This window comes from Branchiostoma belcheri, unplaced genomic scaffold (genome assembly GCF_001625305.1).
Source record: "Branchiostoma belcheri isolate BF01 breed outbred unplaced genomic scaffold, Haploidv18h27 scaffold30, whole genome shotgun sequence".
Taxonomy (NCBI): Eukaryota; Metazoa; Chordata; class Leptocardii; order Amphioxiformes; family Branchiostomatidae; genus Branchiostoma; species Branchiostoma belcheri.
The window spans coordinates 397458-409638 of NW_017803910.1; the positions used below are offsets into that span (position 1 = coordinate 397458).

The following is a 12181-nucleotide window of genomic DNA, read 5'->3' on the forward strand; positions in this document are numbered from 1 at the left end:
AGGATGATGGGAGAGGACAGTTCACCTTTAACACTTGACCTATGCTCTGACCCTTGACCTCTGCCCTGATTACACCATCTGTTGCACGTGATGTTTCCGGTCGGGTACAGGTAGGTCTCTAGCTGTCAAACTGGAGTTTTTACGTTCCTTAAGGTAATAGGGTAGTCCTTAGTTACAGTGTGAGTGTGAGTAAGGATGATTAAAGAACTGGAAGAACATGAGTGGGAAAAATATCATTGGTGTGGTCATGACTTGCCTGTAACTTTAGTTTCAAGGTTACGGTCCTAGCTACGTGCCGGCAGATGTTTTAGGGTCTAAGGGGCATTACGCAGCAGTTTTGTACCAAAAATGAAATATTTTTATGTAAAAGAATATTCGTGTGTTTTTACTTTACTTCCACTTTAACATATTTGTGCAATTATCTCATGTTTCTGGCGTTCATAGTTGGCACTAAAACAGCCCATATGATGCACACAGTCTTAAAATGTCAGAAATTATGTATCTACATCATACATGTAACAGTTATACGTGAAGATGTATTTCGGCACTCAGTACATGCGTATATATTCCCATTTTCTTTTCACTACTTCTTTTTCCATGTTTTTATGTTTTTATTTTTATTTTCTGTCCTTCCATGCAACAGTCAACAGTCATTGTGTCAAGACCGAACTCTAGCCTTAAACTTTGTATTTGTTTGTCAAAGCTGATAAGATATCTAACTTTAGATGCCCTATTAGCTATTATTAGTGTTGTGTGTGTGTTGTTCGTCCGTCGTAGTCGACGATGACCAATGAACATCACATCAGGTCTTGTGTGTCCGGCTGTGGCTCACAAGTCCTATACGGGCTCTGAAGGTTCTGCCACAGGTCGGGCACAGGTGGGTTCCTGGAGTCCGGGATGTGGGGGCAGCTCTGGAAGCGCGTTTCCTCACGGCTTCAGCGATCCTAGTTTCCTCGTAGAGGATAGCACCGCTGCTGATGTGGCTGCGCCAGGCAGCACGGTTTTGGGCTGCTGATTCCCAGGTAGATGTATCTATCTCGAAACTCTTAAGAGTTGTTTTCAGTGTGTCCTTAAAGCGCTTTTTCTGTCCTCCTACTGAGCGCTTGCCTTCTACCAGTTCACTGTACAGAAGTCTCTTCGGTAGCCGTGTGTCAGGCATCCTTACCAGGTGGCCTGCCCATCTGACTTGGGCTCTCCTCAGCAGTGTGTGGATGCTTGGCAGATCGGCCCGCTGGAGGATCTCTGTGTCTGGGACTTTGTCTTGCCAAGTGATCTTCATGAGTCTTTTCAGGCAGTTTATGTGAAAGCGATTGAGCTTTCTGGCATGACGTGCGTAGATCGTCCATGTTTCGCAGGCGTACAGTAGTGATGGCAGTACAACTGCCCTGTACACTTTTAACTTCGTGCTCAGTCTAATGCCTCTCCTCTCCCACACTGAGGCTCGCAGACGTCCGAAGGAGGAGCTTGCCAGAGCGACCCGTGCGTCAACCTCATCGTCTATGTTTACAGACCTGGAGAGTGTGCTGCCAAGGTACTTGAATTTTGCAACTGCCTTTAGTGATTCCCCGTTTACAGTAATGACAGGATCCACGTACGGCTTGTGCGGTGCAGGTTGGTACAGGACCTCTGTTTTCTTAGTGCTTATCGTGAGACCAAAGTTGTCAGCAGCAGAAGAAAAGCGATCCATACTCTGTTGCATCAAGTCCTCTGAGGCAGCATTTAACGCACTGTCGTCTGCAAACAGGAAGTCACGCACAGACGTCACCTTCACCTTCGTCTTGGCCTTAAGTCTCCTCAAGTTGAAGAGTCTGCCGTCAGTACGGTACCTGATTTTGATGCTTGTGGCATCATCCTCGCGGAAGGCATTAGACAACATGGCAGTGAACATCATACTGAACAGCGTCGGTGCAAGCACGCACCCTTGCTTAACTCCATTTGTAACTGCAAAGGCACTTGAGGAGTCGCCAGCATCCAGCACTCTGGCCTGCATTCCATCGTGAAATTGGCGTACCATGTTGATGAATTTGCTAGGGCAGCCAAACTTTCCCATGATTCTCCAGAGTCCGTTGCGGTTAACTGTATCGAAGGCCTTTGTCAGGTCTACAAAAGTGGTGTATAAGTCCCTGTTCTGTTCCTGACACTTCTCCTGGAGCTGACGTGCTGCGAATATCATGTCAGCCGTTCCTCGACCCTCTCGGAAACCGCACTGACTCTCAGGCAGGTGTTCGTCCATGTGCTGAATGAGTCGGTTTAAGAGAACTCTGGCTAGTATTTTGCCAGCTATGACAAGTAAGGAAATCCCCCTGTGGTTGTCACAAGACTGCCTGTTGCCCTTCCTTTTGTAGAGATGAACAATTGAGGCGTCTTTGAACTCCTGGGGAATTTCTTCCTTCTCCCACAGAGACTGAAAGAACTCAGTAAGCTTCTGAGTCAGGACTGTTCCCCCAGCCTTGTAGACTTCTGCTGGTATAGCGTCAGAGCCTGGTGCTTTACCGTTTGAGAGGAGCTGGATAGCTTGCTGGACTTCCTGCTCTGTCGGGAGTTCATCCAGAGTGATGTTAACCGGAACTTGAGGCATGTCATTTATGGCTTCATCATTCATGACAGAGGGCCTGTTTAGGACGTTGCAGAAGTGCTCGGCCCACCTTTCTAGGATCTTGTCTTTGTCGGTGATCAAAGTGGTACCATCGGCACTGAGCAGTGGAGATGTACCAGTGGATTGTGGTCCGTAGATGGCCTTCAGGGCATCATAGAAGTGCTTTGTGTTGTTACTGTCTGCAAACATCTGTATCTCGTCCGCCTTGTGACTGAGCCAAGAATCCTGCATTTCCCTCAGCTTAGCCTGCACTTTGGCTTTACTGGCATTGTACACTGCTTTCTTGGCATCCGACCTGTTTGCCTGTTGAAATGCTCTGTAAGCAGCATGTTTTTCATCTAGTAATTTCTGGATGTCCTCATCGTTTTCATCAAACCAATCCTGATGCTTTCGTGTCTGTAGTCCAAGGTGAGAACGTGCAGTGTTGTACAGAACTTCTTTGAGAGCAGTCCAGTCTTCTTCTGCTCCGTTTGAACAGAAGTTCAAGTCCCTGAGCTTGTTGTCTAAGTTATCTCTCAGATTGTTTTTCACAGAACTATCTTCCAGCAGTCTGGTGTTTAGTCTTTTGTTTGCTGGTTTGCCTTGAGGGCGCCTCTTGGGCTTGATGTGCATGTTGAGCTTTGAGCGAATTAACCTGTGGTCTGTCCAGCAGTCTGCACCGCACATAGACTTTGTTACTCTGACATCCTGCCTGTCCCTTCTCCGGACTATCACGTAATCTATGAGGTGCCAGTGTTTGCTGCGTGGATGCATCCACGATGTCTTGTTGCGGTTTGGTTGGCGAAATATTGTGTTTGTAATAAGAAGGTCATGGGTCGCACAGGTTTTCAGCAGAAGATGACCATTGCTGTTACATTTGCCTATTCCGTTTCTGCCGAGAACTCCATCCCAAGTCTGGTAATCTGTACCAACTCTGGCATTGAAATCGCCAAGGATAACTAGTTTATCTCCCTTTGGTACATCCATTATGAGGGCCTCGAGGTCTTCATAGAACTTGTCTTTGACTTCCTCGGGGTTAGTCATTGTAGGGGCATATGCACTGATGAAAGTAGCCTGGCACTTGCCTTTCATTGGCAGCCGGAGAGTCATCAGTCGGTCATTCACTCCTTTGGGGAGGTTTGTAAGCCTGGAGATCAGGTTCGACTTGATGGCAAACCCCACTCCAGCTTCACGACGCTCCTCACTACTGCGGCCACTCCAGAAGAAGGTATAACCTGCGTTAGCTTCTGTCAGTTGACCTTCATTTGCAAACCTAGTTTCACTCAGGGCTGCAATCTGAATATTGTACCTGTCAAGTTCCCTTGCGACGAGTGCTGTTCGTCTCTCGGGTCTCTCTGCCTTGGCGCTGTCCATGAGCGTCCGCACATTCCATGTGCCAATGGTGAGTGGTCTCACCAACGTTTTCTTTCTTGAGTGCTTACCGCTTTGTTGGGATCCCCTCCTGCCACGGCGAACAGGCCAGGGGGAGGTGAAGCAGGCTATTTTTAGGGCACCTTTTCTAGCCCCTTCCTCAGGCTACGGAGGTGAGCAGAGCGATCCTAAAAAGGGCTGCTCAGACACCCAGAAGGCTGCCGAACTCCACTGCTGCTTCGGTCCAGTAGAGAGCGACCACATGTCCTGGGCCGCCTGTGTGGGGGTTCGTGGCTACAGCTCCCAGTGTATCCTCACCTGCTGCTTCGCCAATTTGCCCCTCGCCACAGGGCTTTAGGGATTTGTTCTGTGATGTCTTTGACTTGCGCGTGAAGTGGATTAAAGTGAGGGAGAGTTGCGCAATGTCGTCAGCCTCACTCTCTCTTCCCTGTTCCCAACCAATTCCAGTGGCAGGACAAGTGTCGAGACGACTGGGGGTGAGAAGGGCGCAGTGGATGACCAGGACGCTTTTAATGCCTTGCCCTGCTCAAAGCGCTCCACAGCACTGTGCTGTCCCCGCCTTCCTGAGCATTAGCCAACATTCGTCCTAAATGCACTTTCTGCCGGGTCCAGTCTTCGCATGCTGGGATAGGCACTCCCAAGACAGAGACTCACCGGAGGGTTTGCGACCCAACCGGCTACCCTCACCTGGTTTAGCCCGCCTGCCAAAGCGGTTGCCCGGGGTGTGGCCGCTGCGCATGCTACAGCTTCTAGGAGCCACAGGTGAGAGCTGAGCATCAGATGAGAGCCGAAGCAGGACGAGCTACCCTATGGGCGAATATTACTGCCTAAAGGGCATGGCAAGCCCCCCCTGCAGAGGTACTGTCCCTATCTGACACCCCATACACCCCAGCTATTATTAGTATCAATGTTTGAAAAACATGTATTGAGAATCGATTAGCGTTTAAGTTTTTTTGTTGTGATAAAACACATTCACTCAAGTTCGTGAAAATAATAAATCCCTACCTACTGACTCAGGTAACTTTTCAGGACTGAAACCAGGAACACAAAAGCAATTTTCCTAGCTCTCAGCCAAAATCAGCCATAAACTATATATTATGATTCTTTGATGAAAGATACTTCATTCTCTACTATATTCATAATATTATAATAGTGGCATTGACGATTACCACTGCCTGGTATGGGGTTTAGTTGTAACAAGGACAACATGGTACACACAGTTAATCATTAGTCATCAGGTTCTGTGCTCAGCCAGGCAGTACCTGGTACTGCCTGGTACATGGACTGGTGGCCATGGATAAGGAGAAAAGAATTCTAAAATCAGCTGATATATATCAGAGAAACAACGAGTCATTCTTCAGATCTGTTGGAGAACAGCAGTCAGGTAAATTCACTCAAGTTAAGAATTATTCCAGGATTGAGGTATACAAAACCTAGTATTTTCCAAGAACTATAATTGTAGAGTGGAACTTGATCGCTTCCAAAAAGTACAGTTGGGGCATCATTACTAGAAAAGCATTCAAGAACTCCTGCAGCACAAAGAATGTGTGTAACAAGTCATTTTGTGTAATATATCATATGCCTGCAAAACTCTTGTGTTATACCAACAGTACTATACAATATACAGATAAACATGTACAGGTTAACACATGTTCTTTGTTTCCTTCTGTCCAGTATTTGTTCTACAGAAGACAATGGCAGATGACAGAAGACCACTTGTCCCCAATGATGACCTGTCCTACAGTGAACAGGTATACTCTCCCGCTGGAGCTGACCACAACTCCAGTCTCCCCGATGTGTCGGAAGACGGCAGAGACAATGAGACTCAGGTCAACTTTGAAATCGCTCCCGGGCAGGTTCATATCCCCTCAACATCAAGCTCAGTAAGTATTCAAGTCACTCATTATCTCAATATCGGGATGGAAGTATTGTTTAGGGTGTTGGTTTTTGTATATAAATTTGTATCATGTCCTGGGCAGCAAGGATTGGAAGTGGGTGGGTGGAGATTGGGTTTTGGTTGATTGACAGGGTTGTGACCTGGCTTGCACTGGGTGCTAGTATATGGTAGGGGGTGACTAGGAATGGGTACCATGTAATCATGATTCATGGTATGAAACAGTAAATTTTTGTCTTTAGGTACATATGTTATGTACATATGTTAACACAGCTTGAAAATGGCCTGCAAGCGTCTAATCCTGTGTGTGTGTTTTATCTACATGATTGACAATATTGCATCATTAATTCTCCAATTATTCAAACAAAATTACAGGAAATTAATTGGTTATCTTGTCTTCCACACTAGGGTTTCAGTTTTCGGAAGCTCTGGGCTTTCACCGGCCCTGGTTGGCTGATGAGCATCGCTTACCTCGACCCAGGAAATATCGAGTCTGATCTGACAGCAGGAGCTATAGCAAAATACAAGGTACATGTACAATCTTATAGTCTTAGATTATGAGTTGACTAAGTTCACACTATAAAAAGTATGTTCCTTACATACCAGTAAAACTTGTGGTGCTCAAATTTTTGCACGGAAAAGATGGACTTGTAACACAATGGACTAAATATTTATAAAACGGCACTTTCAATTTACAGTAATGGTAATGCTGGTTTTGTCTGTTCCCCAGCTCCTATGGGTATTGATGTGGTCCACAGTCATGGGACTGATACTGCAACTTCTGGCTGCCAGACTTGGATGTGTCACTGGTAGGTAACATGTAACGTTATAATTACAAACTTCAAAACAAATGTTTTTAGATAATATCACCTCACAGTCTACTCATGCGAATAGACATGTTTGTAAGTATCCATTGTTGAGCAAGATTGTCTTGAAAATGTACACCAACACAGTGGACATTCCTACTGTCTTACACCTACATTCCTCAGCTGTTTTCACCTGCCATTGCAGGCCTGCACCTGGCCCAGGTGTGTCGACAGAAGTACCCCCGCGGCCCGCGCCTGGCCCTGTGGATCATGATGGAGATCGCCATCATCGGCAGTGACATCCAGGAGGTGGTGGGGTCCGCCATCGCCATGAACCTGCTGTCTGCTGGCAAGTAAGTAAAACTCCCATGTGTCACAACGCCCCCTGGCAGAACATCTTAGAAATACACCCAATTGCACACTATAGACAAACCAGAAAGGACACCTCACTCCCTTGCTGTAAAGCAATAATTAGCAACCCAATATTACTTCTGGGCCAGAAATATTGTTTTGGGCGGCACTGGTTTGTATGTATGTTGTCCTGAACGGCTACGATTGGAAGTGAGTGGGGGGAGATTGGGTTTAACTTGATTGACTGAGTAAGATAGTTTATCAGAATATTTGTCACAGATTAGATCATGGATGATGTTTTTGCTGCCCCTTTCCACAGAATTCCAATCTGGGCAGGAGTGATTCTAACTGGAGCCGACACATTTACATTTCTCTTCTTGGAAAATTATGGTAAGAAATTCTTACTTCAATCTTCTTCTAAAACTGTACTTATCTTTAGAGACAGTTCAAATTGTTGATTTACTGATTCCAATAACATAATTTACTACAAATTCTAAAAGTTTTTAAACAAGATCGCTAACTTGACGCTAAGTGTAATTTTTTTCTTTGTAGGTCTACGTAAACTTGAGGGTTTGTTCTGCACTCTCATCACCATTATGGCCTTTTCCTTTGGTTATATGGTAGGTCATCAGTCACTTTATTCTTGAAATAAGGGACAAAATAGAATACAAATTATAACAAATAGTTACTGAAAGACAGCATTATGAATTCATTTGTGTAAACAGTCTAAAATAAATAATAAGTATGATTGTAGTCTCTCACAAAAATTACACGCCCCATTATATTATTTTTGCAATGGTCCCAGAAATGAACATTAATTAGGTGTTCCTCAATGTTAGTTTCTGGGACCATTGCAAAATAGGCTAATGTGCCATTATTTCTGTGCCCCCAGTATTGTACCATCCAGCCCAACCAGGGACAGATCCTACAGGGCATGTGGTTTCCATGGTGCCAGAACTGTAACAAAGAGGCTATTCAACAAGCTGTGGGGATTGTTGGTGCCATCATCATGCCTCACAACATCTACCTGCACTCTGCACTAGTCCTGGTAAAGACTTTTTAATTTTATCATATCTGACTTAGGAAATAGTCTGGTACATTTTTTTGGCAATGCCTTAGAGGTGGATCCAATAATACCTTCCTCATGTTATTCTGTCAGTTCTTAGTACATGTATATAGTATGATATCTCTGTTGCTAATGTAAATGCCTTTTAATCACTATCATAATGATATGCCTTTGCCCAGTCCAGAGATATTGACAGGAAAGACAAAGACAAGATCAAAGAAGCCAACATGTACAATGCTGTTGAGTCAGGTGAGAATTACATTTCATACTGTCAAACAATATCATCTTATTCCAGAGTCAATCACTATCTTTTAACAGTTCCAAAAGAAATGTTTGAATAATGCTTCAACACAAGAATGCTTTTAATGTTTGTGTTCTACCGTTTATTCCAGCCATTGCTTTGTTTGTGTCCTTCCTGATCAACCTATTTGTGACAGCTACGTTTGCCCACGCCTTCTCCGACACCAGTAAATACCAGAACCCCAGCCTTAGTGCTGCAGTAAGTCCTCAAATTTGTCTGCATTTTGACTGCTGGGACAGAAGTATAGTTTTGGGTGGTGCTGGGTTAGGGGGAGTTTGTATGTATCTTGTCTTTAGCAGCAGCAAGGATTGGAAGTGAGTGGGTAGAGATTTGGTTTCAGCTGATTGACAGGGGTGTGACCCAGTATGTCCTGTTGCAGACATATGTTTCTTTGTATAGCACTGAATTAAGAGGAAATTTTTATTGGTTGATCTGTGGAAACTTGTTTATGACTGTCTGCAGGGAAAATGGATCTTTGAGAAATACGGTCTGGCTATGAAGATTATCTGGGGAATAGGCATTCTGGCAGCAGGACAGAGCTCAACTATGACGGTAGGTGTCTAGATCTCTGTAAAATCTGTATTGTATGTATGCTTTCCGTGTAAGATTAAAGAACTTGATTGAAGTCTCAAAATCATTTGAAATTGACTCAACTAATTCACACATTTAGTTAAATGTTGAACACTTTTTATCATTTTCACACAGGGTACATATGCTGGACAGTTTGTAATGGAGGTGAGATATTATAGTTTTTTCATCTGTTGATCCAAGATCATGCTTAGCATTTTACAGTTTCAATTCAGCTGATATTTAACTCAAATAGAATGTTACAGTCTATTCCTATGTTACTGCTAGTTTTTTTTTTGTCCTTAACTGGGCTAACTGGGATTTTTTTTGCTCATTCATTTAGCTAAATGTAATCTCTTATGCTACTAAAGGGTTTTCTGGACATTCACTGGGCTAAATGGAAGAGAGTTCTTCTGACGCGTTCCATTGCCATGGGTCCGACCATCGTGGTCGCTCTGTTCGCCCACCGTGATCTGGACATGTTGAACAACTGGCTCAATGTTCTCATGAGCATCCAGCTGCCCTTCGCCCTCATTCCCATACTGCACTTCACCTCCAGTGAGAGCATCATGGGAGAATTCAAGAACAGCAGGTGTGTGTGATACTGACCAATCCTGACTGTCCATTACAAATAGTAGTTCAACCAATAAGAGAATGGCAGGTAGCAGTTTGACCAATGAGAGAGTGGTTACATGCCCATGAAATATGTGCATTTTTATGTGTTTATTTAGCATTCCTGTGTTTTGATAGAGGTGGGTGGGGCTTTGGGATTTATCTATTATATATAAAGTATTATATTGATGACCCAGAGTCTCGTTTAAGTTAGAACTCTGTTATGATGGCACTAGTATTACAACATCCTCTGGCAAGACAATATGGAACTACACAACCAGACAAATCAGAAACAAATGTTCACAGCCTTGGTGCAAAATGCTGTTACAGTAGTATGTTTTATCTTTTGTACCACTGTGCTCACAAAGGTTTTACATTGACATACTAGGCTTACATTTTGTGTTGATTGCAGGTTTACAAAGATACTTGTATGGTGTTTAGCCACTGTTATTATTGGTGTCAACTTCTACCTCGGATTCACCTATTTGGTAAGAACATCATCTCAAAAGTTTGTCTCCAATGTTTTAAAAACATTTTAATGTCAGCTGTTGATACATTTGATACTTACAGGAATTTATTTTTGCAGAAACAAATGTAAAAGACTACATTTTTCACGTATCCATTTAAAATGCTAGAAATACAAATGTATTAGCTTACATGTGCTCCTGGAAAATTTTGCTGTTCACTATGCCATTAAGCAACCTATGTTCTCTTCAGTAATCTGGAAATATTTTCCCATTTTCTAGGAGGGTGCTCTACCAATCTGGGGCTATGTTTTAGTTGGAATAGCTGTTCTCATCTATGTGATATTTGTATTCTACCTGGTAAGTCATATTTGATTTCATATATAGTTGTTGGCAATAATGCTAATTTGTGTCATTTATGTTTTCATAATTTTGCATAATATTATGTTGTTAAATTTAAACATTGTATTAAAACATTGTACAAAATTAAGATTGTCTCATAATTATTTTGCTTTATTTTTCAATCTTTTCCCAGGCTGTTGGCCTCAACAACTGGAACAAACTCATTGTAAGTATGAATCAGAAACATTTCAGGTCAAGTATTATAATATTCGTATGACGATTGCTTTGTAATATTCCTATAGAAACATTTTATATCTGACGCGATCTGCAGACAAATTTAAATGTACTTGATATTTGTTTAAGAAAAAAATTTATCAAAACATACCAGGGTACTTGTCAATTCAAATAATACATGTATATTCAAGACTGCTTGGGCATAGCCAAATATTGATATGAATTAGGATGTTACCATGGTGAATACTGATAGAGGGAGGCCATACATATCTTTTTTAACTTCAAGTTGGTACTGTATGTCTTATCTTTGTACAGGAAAGGATACGGACTAGAAGATCAGGAGAAAGGGAGGAGATTGTCGACAGTGTCATCAACTGAGACACGTGTACAACTATGTAGAGCACAATGTATTTTATTATTTGAGAGACTACTGACTGTGTACTGTTTCTCTGGAATAACATGCTGTCAAAACTGCCCAAAAAGACCACTCAGGGACTGATAACATATTATCTATGTGGACAGGTGGTCACTATAGACAGGATTCCTTAATAAGGCTTGTGTCAATGGGGAAATTTACCAGAGGGGCCACGGCAAAAGGTAGTCACAATGGCCAGGTGCTCCTTGTGTAGAGTTGGTCACTTGTATAGGTTAAAATTTGAATGTCTTGATGTGAGAATTGTTGTTCTGATTTGACTTTTTTGGCCAGTTTTACTATAATACAGTTGTCAGTGATAACAATGGAACAATTTAAGTTAGATGGTAATGGAAAATTGTATTGATTTCTTTTCTGAATGACTTAATATTAATACAAAAGGCAAGTCTTGGTCAAATTCTTATGATCTCTAGAGTTTTAAAAAATTTTGGCAAAAATCTACTAGTAGGATGAGATTAGAATGTTTTGTATCAAGGATTAGAACAAAACGTAAATTCAACAACATTCTATTAAGAGATTTTATATCAGACTCTGCTTTCTATAGGTTTGTTATGACAATAGAGGAATTCCACGTAAACTATATATTGACACTATCAGGACCAGTAAGGTTATGTTTATGAAAGATTGCAGTATTTGATGTGATGTAGGGAGGAACATAGCCCATAGAATTTAGTGATTGGAAACAGATTTTTCAAATGTTTTTATTATTTTCACTTTCTTTAGATTCACTTGATTAACAGCCTTTAACACATTAAATCAGTAAATCTGGCCACCTTTAATGCGATCTGAATATTTTCCTATGACTTAACAATGTATGTATTATATACACGACCTGACAATGTATTATATGAAAATATTGTATCATAATGATGATTATGATATATGTACCTGGCTGATGAAACTTTTTGTGGTCTGTAGTTAGGTAATTCCCCACCCACCTGCTGTCATTGAAATGTATGGACACACAGGCAAACACACACACACAAACATGGACACATACAGACATATGGACACATACACACACACACACACACATATGGACACACAAACATACACACACATACACACATGGACACACACACACACACACACACACACACACACAAATATGGACACACACACACAGTGTGTACATACACCCCCC

At 42.4% G+C, this 12181-nt stretch overlaps 1 protein-coding gene across 3 annotated transcripts; it reads left to right on the plus strand.

Moving 5' to 3' along the window:
- The first annotated feature begins 25 nt into the window (after nucleotides 1–25).
- On the plus strand, nucleotides 26–11927 carry LOC109474235 (protein Malvolio-like). 3 transcript variants are annotated; one of them, XM_019774496.1, is made up of 17 exons: nucleotides 26–110; nucleotides 5642–5850; nucleotides 6270–6389; nucleotides 6592–6670; nucleotides 6873–7020; nucleotides 7338–7408; nucleotides 7571–7638; nucleotides 7911–8066; nucleotides 8264–8333; nucleotides 8477–8583; nucleotides 8848–8937; nucleotides 9091–9120; nucleotides 9324–9544; nucleotides 9977–10052; nucleotides 10311–10388; nucleotides 10564–10596; nucleotides 10920–11927. In XM_019774496.1, the coding sequence occupies exons 2-17, from the start codon at nucleotides 5662–5664 to the stop codon at nucleotides 10980–10982; spliced, it is 1599 nt and encodes a 532-aa protein (XP_019630055.1). In that variant the 5' UTR covers nucleotides 26–110; nucleotides 5642–5661; the 3' UTR covers nucleotides 10983–11927. The 3 variants fall into 3 exon arrangements, with proteins under 3 accessions (XP_019630055.1, XP_019630054.1, XP_019630056.1); XM_019774495.1 differs by having other exon boundaries at nucleotides 65–153; XM_019774497.1 differs by lacking the exon at nucleotides 26–110 and adding an exon at nucleotides 5311–5389.
- The last annotated feature ends 254 nt before the right edge of the window (nucleotides 11928–12181 follow it).

Bases quoted from the DNA above. Each gene is read 5' to 3' on its own strand.
- LOC109474235 (XM_019774496.1), top strand. From the start codon at position 5,662: ATGGCAGATGACAGAAGACCACTTGTCCCCAATGATGACCTGTCCTAC. The intron at 8,938-9,090 runs GTAGGTGTCTAG...ATTTTCACACAG, and splicing joins GACAGAGCTCAACTATGACG to GGTACATATGCTGGACAGTT. The intron at 10,597-10,919 runs GTAAGTATGAAT...ATCTTTGTACAG, and splicing joins ACAACTGGAACAAACTCATT to GAAAGGATACGGACTAGAAG.